A 22033-nucleotide genomic window follows, 5' to 3' on the forward strand; every position below is an offset into this window, starting at 1 on the left:
TATGACATTTTGTGCTTTCTCAATAGCATACCTGGATACCTTCTGCCATTACAAAGTTATTCCTTTTCAGGTGAGAGTTATCTCCTAACACATACTAATGATTGGCAACTATTGCAAGTGAACATGCAGAAGCCTGGGTAGATATGCACAGTATAAACTAAGTATATAAGATTTAAATGGAGCACAAGCTTTCATGAACGTGTGACAAGGCTCTTGTGCCGTGCCTTGTGTCTTGTGTTCGCTTCTCTACCTGCTGTATCTGCTCAAGGCCAATGGGCTTTTATAGGCTCCCTTGCCATCTTGTGGCAACATGCTGCAGTGATGCCTCATATAGCAGTGACCTGGGGAAAGCTGTAGGTCTGTCTACTCCTGACACAAGTATAACTCGCATCAACCTTTAAAAAAATTAAAATTAAAATTACACTTGCCTTAAGAGCACACACCAACTGCAGATGCTTCCTCAGCCTGATGAAGGGGTTTTATACCCGAAAGCTTGCAACGAAGAAATTTTCCAACTATTGGAGCTGGTCGAATAAAAAATATCATATTTACCCAAAGAACCTTGTCTGCTTGCATTAAGGTGTCATATGTCCCGCCTCTTGGGCAAGTTGGATGTAGTCCCGTTCAAACTAAACAAACATAAACCAGGGAAGTGGTGGTGAAAAAGGATCTCAAAATCCCAAGATTCTGTTTTTGGGTCTGTATTACCTTTTTGCTCAGAGCCTCCTCTCTGTTTTACCCATCTTTACACTGGTAAAACCCCAGATTTGTTCTAATGTTACCAAGAGAAAAAAAGGGGCCTTTGTGCACAGCTGTAATTCTGTCTCTGCTCATTGTTCTACCCTGATTCTCTACCTGTTGGACCGGTTTGGAAACGGATGTAAAATGCCTTGCTAGAAATCTCTCACCTGATGTAGGATTTTGTTTTGCAGCCTATATTTGCTTCCCTACATTACAACCCTTTCTAGTGAGTTGGGAGAGCATTCCTGTGCTATAAGGCTTCATAGAAATATAGAGAAATAGGGCTGGAAGGGCCTACAGAGGTCACATCTAGTCCAACCCCTTGCCTGAGGCAGGATCAGCTCTGTCCAAACCATCCCATACAAATCCATAATCTAAACTCTTAGTAAAACTACTGTCAACCCTGACACAACCACAAGATATAACACCCTAATATGGCACAGGTAAAGCAGGGGGACCACGGTAGCCAATGTCCAGCTGCTGCAAGATTGTTAAAATATGCTTGAGAGGTCCAAGGGAGAGGGCCGTGTCCCCTACTACAGAGTAAGACAAATCCCCCCACAGTCCGTACCAATCTGACCCTGGGGTAAAATTCTTTCCTGACCTCAAATCTGGCATTCAGTCTGACCCTTAACAGAGAGGCAAGACCCTCTATCCAAGAGCCTGTGGACTTAAGTCCCTACAAAAACATTAGCACACCCCAGTCAAAAGCCCCAGCCTTGGCTGCGGCCAACACCTAATGCCTTTGAGGAAGATTTAAAAAAACCCTGACACGTAATAGCAGGAAGGGAAAATAATCCCTCCCAGCTCCATGGGGCAAATCCCAGAAACCTGGGAAATACCCACAGGAATAGTGACTCTTCGATCATCTGAACCAATGCCTGTCCCACCTCTTCTTGAACCCCTCCAATGATGGAGAGTTCACAACTCCTCTAGGCAGTCTGTTCTACTGCCTCACTGTTTTTTGTCTGCAGCGATCCATATATACCTCTTTGGAGATGATTTGTAAGGTCCCTTCCAGCCCCTAACAACTATGAAAAATCTGTGCATAGTAACTAAAAAGGCCTCCTAGCCATGCCAGTCTCTGGAACTGCTTCAGACGGCCATGCCAATGCGGCACTGACTGCTTGCGCCGCCTGTGTTAGCAGCAGAGGTATTTGCCAAGGACTGAACCTGCTCCCGTTGTGTTCTTCAGTCAAGCTGCCCCCACCCAGACAGCAGCTGGGATCTGAAAGGAGTTGAGGAAGAGCTTGCCATAGAGGTTAGACACCAGCAAGCTATCTCACAGGCTCACTGAATTAGACAAACTGAGCTGTTCAGTGTAATACAGTCTTCTTACAGGGATACAGTTTGTAGCCGTGTTGGTCTAAGGACATAGGCAATAAGGTTCTTTGGTTAAATCTGATATCTTTTATTAGACCAACTCGAATAGTTGGAAAAATTCTTTTGTGCAAGCTTGGGGTATAAATACCCTTCGTCAGGGTGAGGAAGCATCTGCAGTTGCTGTGTGCTCTTCCCTGCAGATGATGTGCTCTTCCCCACACCAACTGCAGATGCTTCCTCAGCCTGACGAAGGGTATTTATACCCCAAAGCTTGCAAAAAACAATGTCCAACTATTTGAGCTGGTTTAATAAAAGATATCAGATATACCCATACAATCTTCTTTGTGCATGAGATTGCCTCCCTCTAGTGGCTGGCTTTGGGCATTATAGCATTGGAGTGTTTGCAGCTGTGACGGTCCAGGAAACATGATACGGACCCAAACTTGTGCCTGAAAGCTTCTCTACCATCTCTCCTAGCTCTACAGTTGGTTCAATAAAAGATAGCACTAAAAAGGTAAATTTTGCTCCTAGCAATTATAATAGCCTGTTGCTGAGGAACAGTTAAGTGGGCCTTTTTATTAGCTCTCCAGGTGGAAGTTTATGCTCTTGGTATGGGCTTGACCCTTACTGGTAAAACCGGTATCTTTCTGAATGCTCTAATTCAGTATCTAATTCAGTTTTTATACAAGTAGAGTTGTGCTATTAAGCATGAACTATTTTTACCACTATAGCTACACTAAGGTGCAATCCTTAATGTAAGGCACCTTTATCCTACTATGGGAAGAGGAACAGTGATGTAACTGTGCTTCACTTCTGTGCATGGAAATGAGAGAAAGGGGATTTGAATCAGGACCAGGGATGGAAGGGATGCCATCGTAGCGGGCAAAATGAGTTGTGCTAAGGTTTTTAGCAAGAGTCCAGGCCTTCCCAGAACTAAGCATTAACATTGCAAAGGGTGCCTTATAAAGCACCAGAAGTGGAGTTTTCTGCTCCCTGAGCCAAACTCTGCTCTTCATAAGGTCTTACATTGTGCTCATCCCCGCAGGATCTTGGGTTAAGATACTGAACGCATCCTGTTCATAAACAAAGCGATGATTATGTACTCGACAAGAGCCCTCACACCCCCTTGGACATGTGAACCTGTTTCTATTGGGAGGGGGATGCTTTTCGAATGAGCCAGACAAGTACCAGAACGGATAAGTGAGAAACCGGTGAGGTCGGTCGGTGGGACATCATTTTAATTTTTGCTTTGTTTGCTGAGCAAATTAAGAGCCCGGTTCTCTTCCTTGTAAAATCAATGAGGGCCTTAAATGTGATGCCATCAGACCACGTCCATGCTCCAAACTGTGCTGGGAACGACCCTGGAGGAGGTAAACATGTAGTCACATTTTAGCACTAAATCTAATACAAACTGATAAATTTACTAGAAGATGCAATTATACGAGACATTATTGTTCGAGCTCTTATTATACAACATGTAAAGTTAATTCAGCATGAGCAACCCATCTGGTGCAGTGAGTCGGCTGTTCTTGTAGCATCGTTTAGTTTTGAGCAAAAGGTAGGTAAATAGCTACTCTTCTAACTTGGGAGAGGTTTATTCCTGGTTTTCTGCGTATTTTGCTCAGATACAAATAGCTCCACAAGAAAACAAGGCAGTAATAAAACAGGTTAAACGTTTGGAGGCTGAACAGGCCAACAAGAGCTGAGCAAGAGCTCATCCCTCCAGCCCAGAAGTCCAATATTGTCCATTTAAGTTTGTGTAATGCTGGAAAGAGGAGGAAGTATGGCAATTATTTGTTTTCTAGAAGGCAATTTTGACGGGGGGGTTTATTATAGTGATGGGGCCAGTAGGATTGCGCTTGATTAAGCACAGTGCAACTGATGATCCTCTGGATCAGGGTGTACACGTAGGAGGGCTGGTCAGGCGCCTGATGAATCTGCTTGTACGAAGTCCTGAGATCATCACACCAAGACCTCTGCCACACACCTCGGCAAGGGCATGGAGGCTGCCTGAGCCCTACCCTCCACCCCTTCAGACCACTGAGACCATTGACCACCAGCCCCAAAGCTCCTCCCTTCCATGGCCCCTCCTGTCTACGCCCCTCCCCCCTCCCATGGCTCCTCCCCCTCGGCCCCCGCCGAGCCCGATCGCTTCCCAACCCGTGCTCCGCGGCCCCTTCCGGCAACGCCACTTCCGGTGAGGGCTGACGCCGCGGGAGGGCGGGCGCCGCCCTCACTCCGCCGCGCGGGGCGGGGGCAGCCGAGGATTGGTCGTGCGGCGTCACGTGCCCCGCCCCCCCCTCCGCCTCCCAACATCCGGGGGAGGTGCCGGCCGCTTCCGGCTGTTGCTGGGAGCCGGCGGCAGCGCCTGGAGACGGACCGGCCCTCCCCCCCCTCAGCCCAGGGCATTGTGACCCCCCAGTGCTGGGCCCCGCCCCCACCCCGTGGATTGTGACCCCCTCAGGGGTATTGTGACCCCCCCCAGGGGTCTCCACCAGTGCCCCCAGGGCCAGGGGAGCCACCCCCCGGGGGCCATGGAGTTTGCGGAGCTGATCAAGACGCCGCGGGCCGACAACGTGGTGCTGCACCGGCCCTTCCACCCGGCCGTGGAGGGCACCCTCTGCCTGACGGGCCACCACCTCATCCTGTCCTCGCGGCGCCACGACAACGCCGAGGAGCTGTGGCTGCTGCACTCCAACATCGACTCCATCGAGAAAAGGCACGCGCCGCCTCTGCCCCACTCCGCTCCCGGGGAGGGGGGTGCGAGCGGCATGCTGGGAAGCTGGAGGTCGGCTCCCAGATGGGGGTGGGGGTCCTTGGGAGTTGCCTGATGGGAAGTCAGAGGTTGACCCGGAGATTGGGGTGGGGGTTGGGAGCTGCGTGATGGGAAGTCGGAGGTGGGAGTTGCATGATGGGAAGCTGGGGGTCAGCTCCAAGATGGGGGTGAGGGTGGTTGGGAGTTACATGATGGGAAGTCGGAGGTGGGAGTTGCATGATGGGAAGCTGGGGGTCAGCTCCAAGATGGGGGTGAGGGTGGTTGGGAGTTGCATGATGGGAAGCTGGGGGTTGGCTCCAAGACGGGGGTGAGGGGTGGTTGGGAGTTACATGATGGGAAGTCGGAGGTTGGCTCCAAGATTGGCAGGTGGTTGGGAGTTGCATGCTGGGAAGCTGGAGGTTGTCCCCGAGATTGGGGTGGGATGGGAGTTGGGAGCTGAGTGATGGGAGGTTGGAAGTGGGAGTTGCATGATGGGAAGCTGGAGGTCGGCTCCAAGATGGTGGTGGGGGTGGTTGGGAGTTGCATGATGGGAAGTTGGAGGTTGACTTGGAGATTGGGGTAGGGTGGGGGTTGGGAGCTGTGTGATGGGACGTTGGAAGTGGGAGTTGCATGATGGGAAGCTGGGGGTCAGCTCCAAGATGGGGGTGAGGGGTGGTTGGGAGTTGCATGATGGGAAGCTGGGGGTCGGCTCCAAGATGGGGGTGAGGGTGGTTGGGAGTTGCATGATGGGAAGTCAGAGGTCAGCTCCAAGATTGGGGGGTGGTTGGGAGTTGCATGCTGGGAAGCTGGGGGTCGGCTCCAAGGTTGGGGGGAGGGCAAGGGAGGGCAGAGTATGTGGGTGCATGGATTCTTACTGGTGACGTTCACCAAATGATTTATCCTCTCGGGGCTGTGACTTGCTTGTCCGCGAGGTGGAGGCGAGGCTCATCTGCCGTGCGGGGTATCCTGATGCCCAGCACCTGCAGAGTGCTTGGCTGGAAGGAGCACGCCCTCTTAAGCTGTGCCTTTCATCTGCTTATCCTAATACACTTGCAAAGGCGTTCGGGGTCCTTATCCCTGGTTCACTGCTCTGGAAACTGAGGCACAGGTGATGCAGTCTGCCCAGGATCACCCAGTGAAACCAGTAGCTTGAGCTAGAAATACCTTGTATCCTTCGGAGCTCTGGCTCGGTGCTTTCTGCTAGGCTGCTTCGTCTCCTCATCTGTGGTTCTCAATCTTTTTAGACTCCAGCCTTCGAAGGGAACTGGAGGCCCGTTCAGAAAATGCCAGTTCTTACTTTTCACTCTTCTTTTAGCCTATAGAAAAATAACAGAGCCGTCTTTCTGTTGCAAAGAACTCGGGAAGACCGCAGCTATGGATTTCTATGGGAAATGTCTGGGTTTATCTTGTGAACTGTGTTTGTACACCTAACAGTGCTAATGCTGCGTGGCCTCCTGTGGCACCCTTGGAAGGATCTCGAGGCACCCCAGGGTGCTGTGGCAGCCTGATTGGGAATCACGGCTGTACATCCACAGCTCTCTGTGAGCTACATCCACATCTCTCTTTCTTGTGATGGCAGAACAAAGCTGAGGGACTGGCTGCTGCCCTTCGCTCTAGACTTAATACTGCCCCATTAGCTCATCTTCCTTCACCCATTTGAAGACGTGCCTTCTTGCCATTCCTATCCTCATCCTGCATCCCTTTTGCCCTCTTCCACTTCCAGGGAGCTCTTTCCTTATTGCTTTCTACTTCACCCTCATCTGTTTTTTTTGCCATTGATTCTTTTGACACCCTTTGTTCCCCCTTTTGCTTTATTTGAGCATGTGAATCTGCTTTTTCTACAAAGATTTTCCTGGCCGGCTGTTAACTGGCAGTAGGTAAAAGCACCAGCTTCCCTCCAGTGGACACAACATTGGGAGACTACCAAGCACGAGTAAAAATTTCCTGTGGTCCAGACTTCTCTTTAGTGTTTCTTAAAAACCATACTTGAGCCTTCTGCCTTTGTGGAGAGGGACTTTTTGTTCAAAGTGCAGAAAAGACAGTGGCGTGATTGCAAGCCTTGAAACAGTGCTCTTGGGAGAGATCCTGCTCCGATCAGTCCTAAGAACAGTTTGGTCTTGTCCTTGCTACTGCTTGATCCAATCTAGCTACAGCTGTGTTTTGATTCCTGTCTTTGATTGATGTCTCTGAACCTTGTTGCAGCTAATACAGACTCCCGGTCCAATGTGAGCTTGGAATATTTTATGTAACTGGTACCTGGAATGAGAGTAGGGACTTGCCATGTAGGTAGTTGAGTGGGTGGTTTATAGCTGCTTGAGGTATGTGTGTAAATTGATTTCCAATATAATTGCAATCCCAAGTGTGGAGAAAGGTCCCTTGGGGCCAGGCTTCCCTCTTCCATCCTGTAGTCTTGCAATAGCCTTTGCTGTGTACTGCGATGAACCTGAGACCAACCTGGCATTGTGGCAGGCTCTCAACATTTGCATTCCCACTTGCCTGATGGGATTTTTTCTCTGATAGGTAAGTGAAAGATTGGGTATCGTCCTGGTAAAGGTGAGGGAATAGCTTGGGCAGTGAAATGAACTTTTTTGTTAGCTTTTCAGCAGCTTTCTGAGGGCATGTTTTGTTGGCCTTGCTATAAAGTGAAGCAGTGTTCAGTGACTGTGGCAGCATCAGTATGCGCAAGGAAATGCCTAGAGGAAAAACAGCCTTGCTCCTATAAGGATTTACTGTTAGTACAGGAAATTGTGAAACAGTATTGCAAGAGGCAATACAGATGCATTGTATTTGTTGGAAGTGAGTAACCATTACCCATCAAGATGCTAGCAGTTCTTGCTTCGGATTCAGCAAAACCGAGATCAGTACAGCATGGAGAAAGAAAACCCTTTACTTTTAGCTGAAATGGTGTCATAACTGAAGTAATACTAAAACAAACGGCTGAATTTTGCCTCCTTTGGTTAGAGCTTAACTTTAATGTAATGGTATTGGACAAAAAATAAATGTTACCGAACCCACACACAGCTGTGCTCTATCCAGGCAAATGCAACTAAACAGGCTGCATGTCTTATTCTGCTCTGACATTTCATACCAATCCTGTATTGTTCTGCCAGCCTAGCTTTGTGTCATCAACAAACTGTCTGCACTAGGAAGATAAAGCACGAAAGAATGTCTGGCAAAAAATTGTGGCCTGCTTTGAAAATCTTTCTCCCAGGGATGGAGATGGAAAGGGGCTGTCAAGCTGTTGAGGCCCCTGGTATTCATAGGCAAGTACTTATCAGGAGTCCTGAAATCTTCATAGTTTCATAGTGCTTAGGGTCAGAAGGGACCTAAAGAGATCATCAGGTCTGACCCCCGATCTTTTGTGGCTCCAACCCTTCATGCATACCACAGCCCCAAGCACCTTCATAACACTAAAACTAAAATCACCCTACAGTGCGCCACAGCTAGGAAACATGAAAGGGAGCTGCCGAAGCCCTACCTCTGTGTTTTATTTCATACTTTCATAGGATCCTTCTGTGAAGACTCGTTTGTCTTGAAGCACGTATAGAGCGTCTTATCATCTCTCCCTGAAGTTAGTTCATTTTACAGGTGAGGAAACTGAGGCACAGAAGTGACATGATTTGTCCAAGTGAACATGGGGCTGCTGTTGTGCTAGGGGCAGAACCTGGAGTTGTGATTCCCAGTCTCTCACTACTACTACTACTACTACTACTACTACTACTACTACTACTACTACTACTACTACTACTACTACTAACCACTTTCTGCTTCCTTTTGCCGCCTCCTTTGCGAGCATCTGTAAGAATGTGTGTCTGCATTCCCTTACTTCCCCGCTTATTTCTGTGCTTCATGTTTAGTTGTCTTATTTTTCTACCAGCAGCATTTCTACATACATTAGTTACTAGGGAGGTACCAGACTCACTTTTTGTTCAAAATGTGTTTTCCTTTCTTGTGCATAATGAAAAGCCAAAAGTTTTTAGCGGGTACCTTACTTGGAGCTTTTCTTGCATTAGTGTGAGCACTTGCTGGAATGATCTGAGGACCCAGAGGCTTTATAGTGGTGGACTTGGCAAGAATCAAGGACATGAAAGATGGAAAGGGATCACTAGTGTTAGCTGGGCTGAAATATTATTTTTTTTTTCCTTGCCTACTTCTATCTCAAATCTCTTGGCAAAAAAGATTTTTCTTTTGTAGGATTGTACGCAGCTTCTCTTTCAGTTAATGGATCCAAGGCCTCTGGCCACATCAGGGAAAGAAATCTTGATACACCATTTATTTCTAATATTAGAAGCAAAAAAAACAACTTTTAACCTTCTCTCTCCCCTTAATGCCCTGACAGACATGCACTCTGTCCCTCGTGCTCTCTGCCCTGGCATAAATCAAAAAGACAAATTTGTCATTTTGTTTTCCCTTCCCCGGCCCCTGTAAAATGCATGCTTTCCTTTTTGCAGAGTCACACTGAGAAAAGCTTCCCATGCTAATGTGTTCACCTCGCAAAGGAACATAATCTTATCAAAAAAAAAATTGAATAGCCCATTTTAAACAAATAAAGTATGGCAGAGAGAGTACTACTTGCTGAATTGTGCTGGAGTGATGTTGTGCTGCAATGGTCCAGCAAATGAGGCAAGGATCGCTGTGGGTGATTATTCTTTATTGGACTTGAAGAAGAATGTGCTACCTATGAAAGCTTGTCTAAGTCTATCCCAACCACACAGTTGGTCCAATAAATGACATTGCCCCCCAAAATCCTTGCCCCTTGCATACTTGTTGGATTTTTATTTTGCATGTGAGTGCTGCTGGGAACCTGTTTACAGACAATGTATCTTGGAAACCCATCTTCCTATCTCCATATCCCAACACGCTGTATTTCTCATTGCAGGTTTGTGGGATCACTGGGTACCATCATCATCAAGTGCAAAGATCTGCGAATTATTCAGCTGGATATACCTGGAATGGAGGAATGTTTGAATATTGCTAGCTCTATTGAGGTAAGAACTTTTAATGTTTAGGGTGCAAACATCTAGATCTCTTGGTTCAGAGCGATCCCTTTTATTAGACCAGCTGAGAAATTGCAAAAAAAATATTTTTTTCTGCAAGCTTTCGGGCTTACATGTCCTTCATCAGGCTCAGGGAAAGTTAATGATGCTAAAAAGTCCCCATGTATAGGAGCTAACTTCATTGTTGCACAGAGGAAGCAGAAGCTGGAAATCTGTTCCTCTGGGTCCGTGGAAGTGTCTTTGGGGGTTGCTCTTTGCTGTGCAGATCAAGCAGGATTCCTTCCCTGTTGCTGTAGTGCTTAATATTCGGAGCATCTTTCAAATAGCTGTTCAAAGAGATGAAAGAGTGGACTAAAAGAGCATGGCCTTACAGCAAAATGGGGGGGACGGACAAAATCTTGGTGTTATAATTCTCTAGGCAGGATCCTGCACCTATTGAGTGTTTAAAACACTGAATGAGTGAGAATCCCTCACATCAGCTGTAACCAATCATGCAGTTGACTCCCCCTGCCCCTGATGTAGTGGGAACTTAGCAGAGCCATGTTGCCACTTACATTGTTTCCACCTGTTTCAGGAGGCAAATGAAAATTGTGAAACCAGCATTTGGTTTGGATCAATGAAAGGTTGCTTGAACACCCCCCCCCTTTTTTTTTATGTGGCTATCAAAATTACTGTATTTATTCCAATACAAGATGGCCCTGAAAGTAAGACAACCCCCCATAATTAGATTCTATGCACAGAAAATGTATACATTTATTGTAATTTTCCATGTATGGAATCTTAAGTTTTGCAGGATCTTCTTAAATTTGTCCCTCACTGTTACTGCAGGTGGTGGGGGAGAGGTGATGAGGGGGGCAGCAATGGGGTGGGCAGTAGGGGGACAGGCAGTGGGAGAGGCAGTAGGGGTGCACAAGATGGGGCAGGCAGTGGGTGGCAGTGTGGAGGTGGGGCAGGCAGAGAAGCAGTCAGTTTGCCCCTGCTCCCTGACCCCCTCCACACATTTACCCCCCATTGTGCCTGCCTCTGCTTCCCCTGTTCTCACCTCCTCCCCTCTGCTGCTTCTGTCACTTGAAGTCTGAGATTGTGTCCTCCCCACCCCCTGCCTGCCCCTTCTTGCCCACCCCCCTCTTACCTTCCACACAGGCAGGCTCTGTCCCTGCTGCAGCCTGGGGCACAGAGCATGGCTTTAGCCTGGTACCATAGGAGCAGCACAGAGCTGGCACTGTTCTTCCAGCCTGGCCCTATAGCAGCAGTGCTGGTTCCTTGCCACTGCTCCTATGGGGCCAGACTGGACCAGCAGTGCCAGCTGCGTGCCACTACTATGGGGAGGGCTGGAGCCATGCTCTGTACCCCAGGCTGCAGCAGGAATGGAGCCTGCTGGCAAAGGGTGAAGGTGAGGAGTGGAGAGAGAGGGAGAGGCAGCAGGGTGTGGGGGGAGCTGGGGGTTGCGGGGGCGGAGGGGTGTGTGGAGGTAGTGTGGGGGGAGGGGCAAGTAGCAGCTGTGGTTCCATCCCCAGCCCCATCCTCTTCCCCCTGCCCCTATTTTGTGCTCATCTGTAAGGCAGGGGATTTTTTCCTACATGGTAAGGAAGTACGGGTTGGATGAATAGACTGTAAAGTGGATAGAAAACTAGCTGGATGGTTGGGCTCAGAGGGTAGTAATCAATGGCTTGATGTCTAGTTGTCAGCCAGTATCAAGTGGAGTGCCCCAGGGTTGGTCCTGGGGCTGGTTTTTTTTCAATATCTTCATCAATGATGTGGAAGATGGCATAGAGCGCACCCTCAGCAAGTTTGCAGATGACACCAAGTTGTGGGGAGTAGTAGATACGCTGGAGGGTAGGACTAGGATTTGGAGAGACCTCGACAGGTTGGAGGATTGGGCCAAAAGGAATCTCATGAGGTTCAACAAGGACAAGTGCAGGGTCCTGCACTTAGGACAGAATAATCCCTTGTGCCAGTACCAGCTGGGGGCTGACTGCCTGGGCAGCAGCTCTGCAGCAAAGGACCTGGGGGTTACAGTGATCGATAATCTGTGGCAGCAGCATGCCCTTGTTACCAAGAAAGTTAATGGCATACTGGGCTGCATTGGTAAAAGCGTTACCAGCAGATCAAGGGAAGTGATTCTTCCCCCCTATTCAGCACTGGTGAGGCCACATCTGGAGTCCTGTGTCCAGTTTTGGGCCACCCCCTACAGAAAGGATGTGTACAAATTGGAGAGAGTCCACCAGAGGGCAATGGAAATGGTTCAGGGGTTAGGGGACATGACTTATTATGAGCATAGGTTGAGGAAACTGGGCTTATTTAGTGGAGAAGAGAAGGCTAAGGGGGATTTAATAGTAGTCTTCAACTACCTGTAGAGTGGTTCTAAAGAGGATGGAGCTAGATCAGGGGCAGGCAATTATTTGGGCCCCTGGGCCACACAGGCAGTTCTGGGGGCTACTGTGTGTCGGTCAGCAGCCCTTCTCTCTCCTCCCCTACAATAGCCCAGAGCTCATGCACCCTGCAGCTCCTCCCCGCCACTGCCAACAGTGCGCAGCCTCAGCTCTGTCCCCTTGCCTGCCCCATGCCCGCTCCGGATTCACCCCAGCTGGAGCAGACCAGCCAGAACCTGCACGCACAGCCCCAACCCTGGTCCCCCCCCCCGCATCTGCTCTGGACCGCCTACCCACACTGAGCAATAGCGGCGGCCAGGCAGAAGCTTCTGCTTGGTGCCAGGGAAAAGCAGCCCCTCCTCCTCACCGCTGCTGGGCCTTTCTTGCTGCAGCTGCCCAGAACCTGTGCCCAAGCTGCCCTGCAGCTCCTCTGCCGCTGTCACTGGGTCACCTAGCAGGGCAGTGCAGATGAGCTGCAGGGCGGCCTGGGCTCAGCAGCTTCTGCTCAGCAGGTGCCATTGATTAGCATGGGTGGGCAAGTCTGGCGTGGGGTGGACTGGGGTTGGGGCTTTGTGTGCAGGTCCCTGCCAGTATGGGGATGGGGACAGCGGTGGCAGCAGCCGGAAGGAGTCACCACTGCTGCCTGGGGCAAGACTGATGGACCGGCCGCAAGTTGGCCAGAGTCCCTTCACAGGCCAGATCTGGCCCATATTTTGGCCACCCCTGAGCTAGACTGTTTTCAGTGATGGCAGATGACAGAGCAAAGAGCAGTGATCTCAAGTGGCAGCACAGGAAGCTGAGGTTAGATATTGGGAAGAATTTTCTCACTAGGAGGGTAGTAAAGCACTGGAACAGGCTACCCAGAAAGGTGGTGGAATCTCCATCTTTGGAGGTTTTCAAGACCTGGGTGGACAAAGTCCTGGCTGGGATGATGTAGTTGGGGCGGGTCCTGCTTTGAGCAGGGGGTTGGACTAGATGTGACCTCCTGAGGTCCCTTCCCACCCTCCATTTTCTTAGATTCTACGAGTAAATACAGTAGTTCAACTTTTCAAACACTGTGGCAAGTTGCTTGATTAGGGAGAAGTCGAGCACGCCAGAACTGTGCTGGAGAATAAGAACAAAGCGGAGCTGATCAGTCTCATCTTGCTTGTCTAAACATCAAAACATAGCGAACTTCTATTTGGCCGTACAAAGCTGTAGTTTTGTATACATGGGTGAATATTATTTTGCTGGTGCTGCTTAATGAGCCTCTTGTTTCCTCACTTACACCGTAGTGTTATGCAAATGTAGTCCCTAGGAGTTGCATCACCTAGACGCACCTACAGAAAGCAACCGTGGGCGTTCTGAAGATGTCTCTTGGAGCATTTCATCTGCTTCTGTGTGCACCATTGTGTTAGTTAAATTACAATGTTGTCAAATTATACCACACTTAAATTACAGCAATTAACTTCCCATCTAGTGTGTTTTTAAGGGTAATTATATAGAAACTTAGTTTATACTCTAGCTATGTGTTGTCATCTTCTTCCAAGCGGGGCTATCTCAGCAGGGCTGCATCAAACGAAAAGCATTTGCTTTTTTTGTGTTAAAATTGCGAAGTCTCAAAAAAAAGGGTGTTTTTTTTTTTACGTGGCAACATAATACAATCAGCACCAGCAAAATGAGAATTGAGGCAGTTTGGCAAGTGACTGCAGATGATGGGTAATACAACCTGAAGCACTTCATGCCAGGGTTGCTAGTTTCAGCCCAGGTTGGTATTGGGCAAATATTGGTACCTGTGGGAGCAACTACAGGTTGACAACCCACAAAATATCCGTGTGGGCCAAGTATCCGTGTAGGCCCAAATTGACTCTACCTTTACATGGGTGAGTAGCAGTTAAGCTACTAATTTTAGCTGCATCAGTGGCATTTCAGGTTATTTACAGGGATTTTTGGATATCCTTCTCCTTCCTGGAAAGGCACTTAACTCCATATAAGTCATGAAAAATGGAGGGGTGCCTTCCCACCTTTTTAGTATGGGTCTTGGCTATGGAGACCACAGGATGCCACTTTTTCTATGGGCCGCCTTCAGGGAGCTTTGGCAATGGATGACTTCACCCACTTGGTAGAGAGAAGCCACGGCAGCAGCATTGCAGGGGGGAGCAGCAATTGTGGTGGCAGCACGGGCTGGCTTGAGGTTGCTCACACATGCAGACCCCGTCTCCTCCACACTAAAATATTACCAACCTCTGTTTTAGGCCAGTGGCCCAGTGCCGGGGAGACCGAACTTCTAAAGCCCGTCTCCCAGAGTGGATTTGTACTTATATCTCCCACTTCGCAGAAAAGCATCCTCGCCACCAGGCCACGGGTTAGCCATTGTCACGACCCCCCTTTTGTTATAACTAGACCGCATGGTAACTAAACATGGAAAATACTTGGAGCCAGAAGCAGAGCAAGCTAGAGAAAGTGTGGCTCAGTGAAGTGGATGCTACATTGGAAGGGAAGATGTCCACTGTTCTGGCCCCTGCTTCTGCTCCCAGTGATGGTTCTCTATTTTGCCTTTAATAGTTACAGGATAAAATACATAGGTAGCAATGGGATAGCGGCTCCACACTGGGAGCAGGAACAACGGCTAGAATTGTTGTCAACGCTGCCAAAAGGGGAACCTCTTACAGATGCGTTGGACATAAAATATCTCCTGAAATGAGCAAATAGAGCATTTCATCTTTTTTTTTCACAGGCCTTGTCCACGCTGGATTCAGTCACACTGATGTATCCTTTCTTTTACCGCCCCATGTTTGAAGTTGTGGAGGATGGCTGGCACTCCTTCCTGCCTGAGCGAGAGTTTGAGTTGCTCAGTTCAGTGGTAAGTTGGATATTGAGGATTTTTGTTGGCATCCAGCCCTTGTAGAGTCACAGAGTGGAAAGCTGCAGTGCATGTGGATTGAACGTAGGAGTGTATTAAATAAATGCTCAGACCTAGTGTTCATAGGCTAAAAGTAGCTTGTAGGAAGTTGTGGTTGGCTTCTTGGCCTTTATTCTTTATCACACACAAGGGGATTCTTGAGACGTATGTAAAGGTAACCTGTGAAGGTGGGTGGAGACAGGACTATGTTCCTTTTCTTATGATGTATAAAGAAGTCTGGCTGGTTGTGTTTTAAACTTGAGTTTTACTTTGTGGGCAGTGGGGGTGTGGGGACAGTGTTTTGAATTATATCTCTGAAAAGAGCCTTTCTCTCCAGCTGCTGTTTGGAAATTAGAGATAAATGGCTGGATACAGTTCTAAACTTTCTGAAGCCTCATTTATGTGGGAGGTGGAATCCTGTTCCTACGTTTATTCTGCTAGATCAGTACACCAGTATTCATAAGTACATAAGAACGGCTATTTCCTGGGACAGATCGTAAGTCCATCTTGCCCAGTATCCTGTGTCACGCAGTGGCAAAGAGTGGATGCTGAAAGGGAGAGGTGAGCAAGGTATGACCAGGGCTCATCGTCCTGCTCCTCTTCCACTTACAGCCTCCAGTATTTCAGGCCCAGGAGGTTCTCATTCAGAGGCTGTATCCCTAACTCCCAGGCTCAATAACTGCTGATTCACCTTTCCTCCAAGAATGAATCAGTCCCTTTTTGAATCTGGATAAACTGTCCGCTTCCACAACATCCAGTGGCAATGAGTTCCACGCTTTAATTCCACGCTGTGTGAAAAAAGAACTTCCTTTTGTTAGTTTTACACTTACTACCTACTAGCTTCATTTTGTGACCCCCAGTTCTTGTACTGTGAAAGACAGTAAGTAATAAATCCCTATGGACTCTCTCTTCACCACTTAGTATTTTGTGTCCCCTCTCAAGCATCTCTTTTCTAGTGTTCCCAGTATCTGTTGTGTAGAGAAGGCTTTCATGGGCAGATCTGTTTTTACCACCATGTTGATTAGATCGTTCAGCAAGTTTAATCCATGAAGCAGTAAAGGATCCAGCAACAGGAGCTTTGTCTACACTACAGCTCTCACCAGTGTCAATGCAGGTACAGCTGAATGGCTGCCAGCCCAGAATATTCCACCCTTCAGAGCTACAATATGTATGCACAGCCACCACGTTGCTTCAGACTCCATATACCACATCCATTAGTACATCATCAGAACAAAAAATAGCATTGATTTCTTTAAGCTGTAGTTGAGTCTAATGTCTGAAACATTTGCTGTTTCCCGTATATGGGCTAATAACTAACCTCTTTGCTGTTTGCCGGGGCTAGTTGATACGATCGTTTAGAAAATTAAATTTGTTTGGAAATGGAAGGCCTTTCTTCCTTTGTTCTAGGATTATAGTGATCTCACTGCCTTTGCTTCATCTTCTGCCTAAAGCCATAGCAAGCATCCTCTTTATGTAGGACCAGTATTCCTATTTTGATCTAAATTCAGTGATACAACGCATGTAACAAGAGTACTTTTCTGTTTGAGGTCAAAGCCGTAGACATCTCTTTAGCTTAGCAGAAGAGATTTTGAGGCACTTTGATAGGAATCACATGGCGAGTTGTGAAAGTGCTGTGTTGTCTGAGAAAAGGGGTATGTGAGAGCACACTGCAGTGTAGGTGGAGGTAGTGGGTGCCTTGCAAAAGCCTGGAGGAGTGAGATCAGAAAAAGATTCCACTTCAATAGATGTGGAGAGTGAAATTTCAACAGCAGTCGTTCCCTTTAGATATCAGAGACTAAACGAGTGATAAAACCAAAGACCTCCTACTATTGTCTTCACCTCTAAAGAGCCCTTCTGCTTCCAGCATGTTTCATTTTGTATTTCCCTTCAAATACAAAAAGAAGACTAGTGCTCAGATAAAAAGTGTTCAGATAACTTATCTTTTGGCTTTCTGGGCATCTAACATCTGGAAAGCTTAGTTTTACAGAACTGACTGACTTATAGTGCTAGGCTTCATTTGGAAATATTGATCCATGGCAATGGGAACATTTAAGAGATGTCAGTTGATCCCAGGCTTTTATTACAAACCTCTAGACTCCATTTCTTTTATAGGAATGGCAGTTCAAGGCTCATTTAAACAGCATAGATATACTTTCCTAGAATAGCAGTTAAATTACTGTTGCTTGGATATTTCCTGCTCATTTGATTTCATTATTTAAACAGGAGGGAGCAAGTTAATGGCTGCTTTAACAATTTTGAGGCTTGAATGAGTTTTAGATCAAATAGGAGTATGCTTCCTTCATATTTAAGTAGTCAGACTAGAATTGTTTTGCCTGCGTCCCTCATTTCCTTAATATCCGACTGTTTACCAGCACCTCGAATTCACCCACATCACAGGTCTTGGTATTGCACTAATTTTACCCTCGGCCCAATTCTGCATGGGATCCTTTGAGCTGGGCAGTGCCGAGGTGAAACAAAACGCACGCCGGTGCACTTTGCCTTTTTTATTTGTCACTTGGGTTTTGTCGAGTTCCCAGAGTGCCCGTTCTGTGCCCAACTTTCCACCTGTAAAACCGATTGACAGAATGTCTCGTTTGGCACTGGTGGTATAATTTGATAGTACATTTGAAGCAATCACATTTCAACAGTTTAGCTCAAGGCTTTTGAACATTGCGCAGTGGTGCCACATTGCTACACATTCTTGCTTTTTAATCCCTTTGGATGTTATAGAAGGACCTGTTAAGGCAAATGATTTCATTTGCTTTAGAGAAGTTGGAGGCAGTATACAAGTGTTGGTCTGCTGTCATCTGCTGATAGCATTTACTGTGTTCACTAATGATCCCTGCTCAGTAGGGATCATCTACAAGGCCTGGCAGCGGCATTCTTGTCATGAATCTCTGCCATGCGAGGCTATTGTGATAAATCTATCACATCAGCAGTTACAGCAGCTCAATTATGGAACGAAGTCAATGGAAACACAGGTTCGATGTCTTCATTCGAGCGCTCTGGGAAAGGAATAGAACTCATCCTTGAGCATCGTATTATTATTATTTGTAACACAGGATGAAAACGGTACCGAGACAGACATGCCCATATAGCATGGGATGCACGTAAGAACTCTATAAGCAAACATTAACCATCTTCTGTGTATGGAGAAATGAACAGCATGTCTAAATAATTTATTAAATATTTATAAATACTTTAGAAGTAAATAAATAATTCCTATCCTATGTTTGCTAAGGCAGAAGGCAAGACAGGAAGGCGCCTTAAAGACTAACTTGTTCGGAAAGCTGCAGGGTTTCATAGGCGACACCCTACCTCTGTCAGATGCTAAAGGGATGATTTGTATTAAAATTAAAAAAAACTTTATCCCAACCAGTGTCTCCCAACCATGCAGTTGGTCCAAAAAAAGATATTCTTGCCTGTTCCAAAAAAAAAAAATAGTCTGTATGACGTTTAACTACTTTGTACCTAGCTGGGCTACTGAGTATAACTACAATCTCCATACAAAAAATCGCATATTCTTTTAGGGTTTATATTCGAAACAGTATTTCCAGACTACAGCAACAACAACAAAAAATCCTGCAAGATGCAGTTGTTTTTCTCAAAAGTCTTCAAAATGTACAAGGCCGCTGTCACCAAGCGTTAGCGATTTAGGCAGCTCAGAGAAAAGATTAGTTTGAAAAGAAATCCAGATGTATTAAGGTAAGAAATGCGCAGTTAAGACCCTATACCGATGATGTGCAATAACAGTGTGATTCTGATTAATGCTTTTTGTAGTCCCAGATGAGATGACATTGATCTTCTGACATAGTGGATTATTTTTATTCTCCCTTTCACATTTGTCACTGCGCAGCGGAGTTAGGGTTGCCTGAGTGGTTTAACTGTGCATTTCTTAGCACAGGTCAGAGCTGGGTTTTTTTGTCTTCTCCCCCCCCCCCCCCCCCCCCAAAAAGGTCTTCTCTCAAAAATGGCTGTTTTTATGAATTGGAAATTGTGGCTGGTTGGTTTTCCAGTATCCTCTTGAACATCAGTTCTCTGTCTCCATTTTTTTCTGTAGAAAATGAAAACTATATTTAAAAAAGCAGCTTTGAAATTGTTTATAAGTTTCAGCCAGGTCTCTGCATTCACATTTCTCAAGTTGAATCTCACTTTTATTTTCTGCTCTCTTTGCAAATTGCATTCTTTCTGTTTCAGGAGAGTAGGAACTAGCAATGGCAATTTAGTGTCCTCTCTGAATTCCATCCAGTTTTATCGTTTCATTAACATACTGGCCTGGAAGATCTTAATAAGACTTCACGCAGACCCTTTCTATACTTGCCTCGTTTCTCAAACCGAGTCTGCTGCTGCACATTGTTTAACCTTGGCTTACACGCGCTGACAGCTAGTAATGATCGATTGCTGCTGCTTTGGTGTATGTTACATCCCTAAAAAAAAAAAACCAGAGAGCAAAAGACAGTGGCACTGCTGTTTGCCATCCTTTGACACTGAAGTAGTTTACTGGATCTCTCCCAGTGTTAGGTGAGCTCCAGAAGACAAATGATACTAATTGCTTCAGTCTTCTTCCTTTCAGTGCCATGACATATTATAACTCGATGGGTATGACAATACCATCTGCCTCATGTTGCATACAGTGAGGAGCAGGAAGGCAGGGGTGGAGATAAATCAAGGCAATCTGTTTCTTCTCCTTTTTACACCAGTCATTTCCTGGCAGCCTGTGCCCTGAAAAGTGCATTTGAACTTTCTCACTGGAGATGTAACTGATTTATTTGCCATGGGTGTGGGGGGATCAGCACATTAATGCTTGCTGTAACCTACCTATATCCAGTCTAAATGTGGAGTGAGCATGTAGAGTATACAGCCTTACACCACTGTAAGGTCATTCCACTCCAAGGTAAAGTTCCCCCTTGGGAAGTCAGAAGTAACTATATACTGGTGTAAGTTATCCCAGCCAACGGGTTGTGTATCCAGCTTCATCCCAGGAGAGCCATCTGCTTGGGGTAGTGAGATATGGGTGGCTCCCTGCCACATACTGGTGAGTTGAACTCAAACTTTGCACATACATCCTGGCAGCGAGATCTGTTGTGGTGTGGCACGACCTCCCATGGGGATGCTGGGGAAATACCGTTGCTGGGGACATTTGAAAACAAAATGGGCTGCTAAAACAAAAAATCAAATTCTACTGAACATCTCTGCCTTTACAAGGAAACAGCTGATGTAGCCTACTACGTCTTGATCATTTTACTTCACCCGCGCCTGGGCTTATCTGGAGCTATCGGGTCATGCCAACTGTACACCCTTGCCTGAAAAGAATGACTAAAGACGTGGCAGCACCAGTAGATGTCCATCTAGGCAGCGCGCTGAAAGGTGCTGGCAGCGTGTTCAGTTGTCAGATACAAGCAATGCAATAGCTGTGCCCAGATTTTCTGGTAATGCGTTGACATTCTAGCACAGCTCACCTTTCTTGGGAAGACGCACGTTTTTAGGCCCTATCACAGTGGTTCTCAGCTGGGGTGGACTCCCTCCATCATGGATGCCACAACACAGGTGCTGCTACCACGGCAGCAGCCAGATATAACTGCCCTGTGTGCTGGGCTACAGCATACATGTACTCTTGCTGCATTAGGGCTCCCTGGTAACCCTAAAGCAGAACAGCAGAGCTGGCTCAAGCTGTAGCCCTTCCTAGTCTGGCCCTCCCCACCTTCCTCCTGAAACCAGAGGCATGCAGGACAGTCTTACCCTCGCCCCTGTTTCCAGGAGGTATGGAGGAGCAGGACTGCATCAGGAAAGGGATACAGCCTGAACCAGCTCTCCTGTCCTGCATTAGGGTTATCAGAGAGCCATAATGCAGGGAAGAACATGTGCATGTGCGACAGCCATCCCTGGGCTGGCTGTGTAGCAGGCATATGGGGCAGTTTTACCTGGAAGCAGCAACACCTGGCTGAGAAGTACTTGGGTAAACTGAGGCAGCAACAATCGTGGTTCTCAACTGGGGGTGCTGCCCCTTTCAGAAATAGAATCATAGAAAATGAGGGTGGGAAGGGATGTCAGGAGGTCACATCTAGTCCAACCCCCTGCTCAAAGCAGGGCCAGCCCCACCTATATCATCCCAGCCAAGGCTTTGTCTAGCCGGATCTTAAAAACCACCCAGGATGGAGACTCCACCACCTCTAGATAACCTGTTCTAGTGCTTTACTCGTGCCCTGGATAAGGCCCTGACTCTGAGAAGTTTGAGAACCACTGCTCTATCGAGTAACATACCCTGTTGTTAGAAATAGGAGCTACATTTTAAGTTAGAAGGACCTTGACTGCTTCACACCAAGACTAAAGCACACACTGTGCACAGCAAAGCAGGAGCAGCAGCTAAGGAGGCCCAGGCAACTGCAGGGGCTTTCCACTTCAGGAGCTGCTTCTTGCCTGGAGCCTTTTGCATATGTGCCAGGCTGCTGCTTTTGAATGAAGGCTAGACACTGTTGTTCTAGTCCAGGCAACTGCTAGGCCAGTTTATGTGAGCTTTCGTTCATCCATCAGGGCTTGTGTCTGCATTCAGTCAGTCTTTTGGTCTTAGTCTGGTTTGGATAACGATGTACCTTCTCTAGTTCCACCACAGTGAAAATAGCTTCTTGCTCGGGGGGACTTTTTGCAGTTTCTCTCGCAGCCTTGCTAAACTTTACATAGAGCCCAGCCATGGAATTCCCACCCCCAAATGTACAACCCACAGAGCAATAATAGCTCGAGGTTTCTGGCTTTTGTAGAACTATTTTTTATTTTCACTTCCTTCTCAGGGTGAGGAGAAGGGGATCTGTTATTTAGAGATGGAAAAACAAGAACTACCTCATCAGAGAGTTCTCCTTGTCCTAGCCTCCAGTAAGAACTGATTCATCAGGCACTGAATGTAACCTTGGTCCAAAAGCAGTCATCAAACTGGTCAAGGGTCCTAGCCAGCAGGCCTGTCTTGGGCTTT

At 47.2% G+C, this 22033-nt stretch overlaps 1 protein-coding gene across 2 annotated transcripts in view; it reads left to right on the forward strand.

Annotated features, from left to right (window-relative positions):
- The first annotated feature begins 4371 nt into the window (after positions 1-4371).
- Positions 4372-22033, forward strand: part of MTMR9 (myotubularin related protein 9) — a 38114-nt gene continuing 20452 nt past the window's right edge. The window contains exons 1-3 of one of the 2 annotated variants that reach the window (XM_006266746.4): positions 4372-4783; positions 9699-9807; positions 14905-15030. In XM_006266746.4, coding sequence (XP_006266808.3) covers positions 4599-4783; positions 9699-9807; positions 14905-15030 — 420 coding nt within the window. In that variant the 5' untranslated portion in view covers positions 4372-4598. Of the gene's footprint in view, positions 4784-5686; positions 8408-9698; positions 9808-14904; positions 15031-22033 lie in introns of those variants that run through there. The other variant, XM_014610231.3, reaches the window with a different exon arrangement.

This window comes from Alligator mississippiensis, chromosome 1 (assembly GCF_030867095.1).
Source record: "Alligator mississippiensis isolate rAllMis1 chromosome 1, rAllMis1, whole genome shotgun sequence".
Classification (NCBI taxonomy): Eukaryota; Metazoa; Chordata; order Crocodylia; family Alligatoridae; genus Alligator; species Alligator mississippiensis.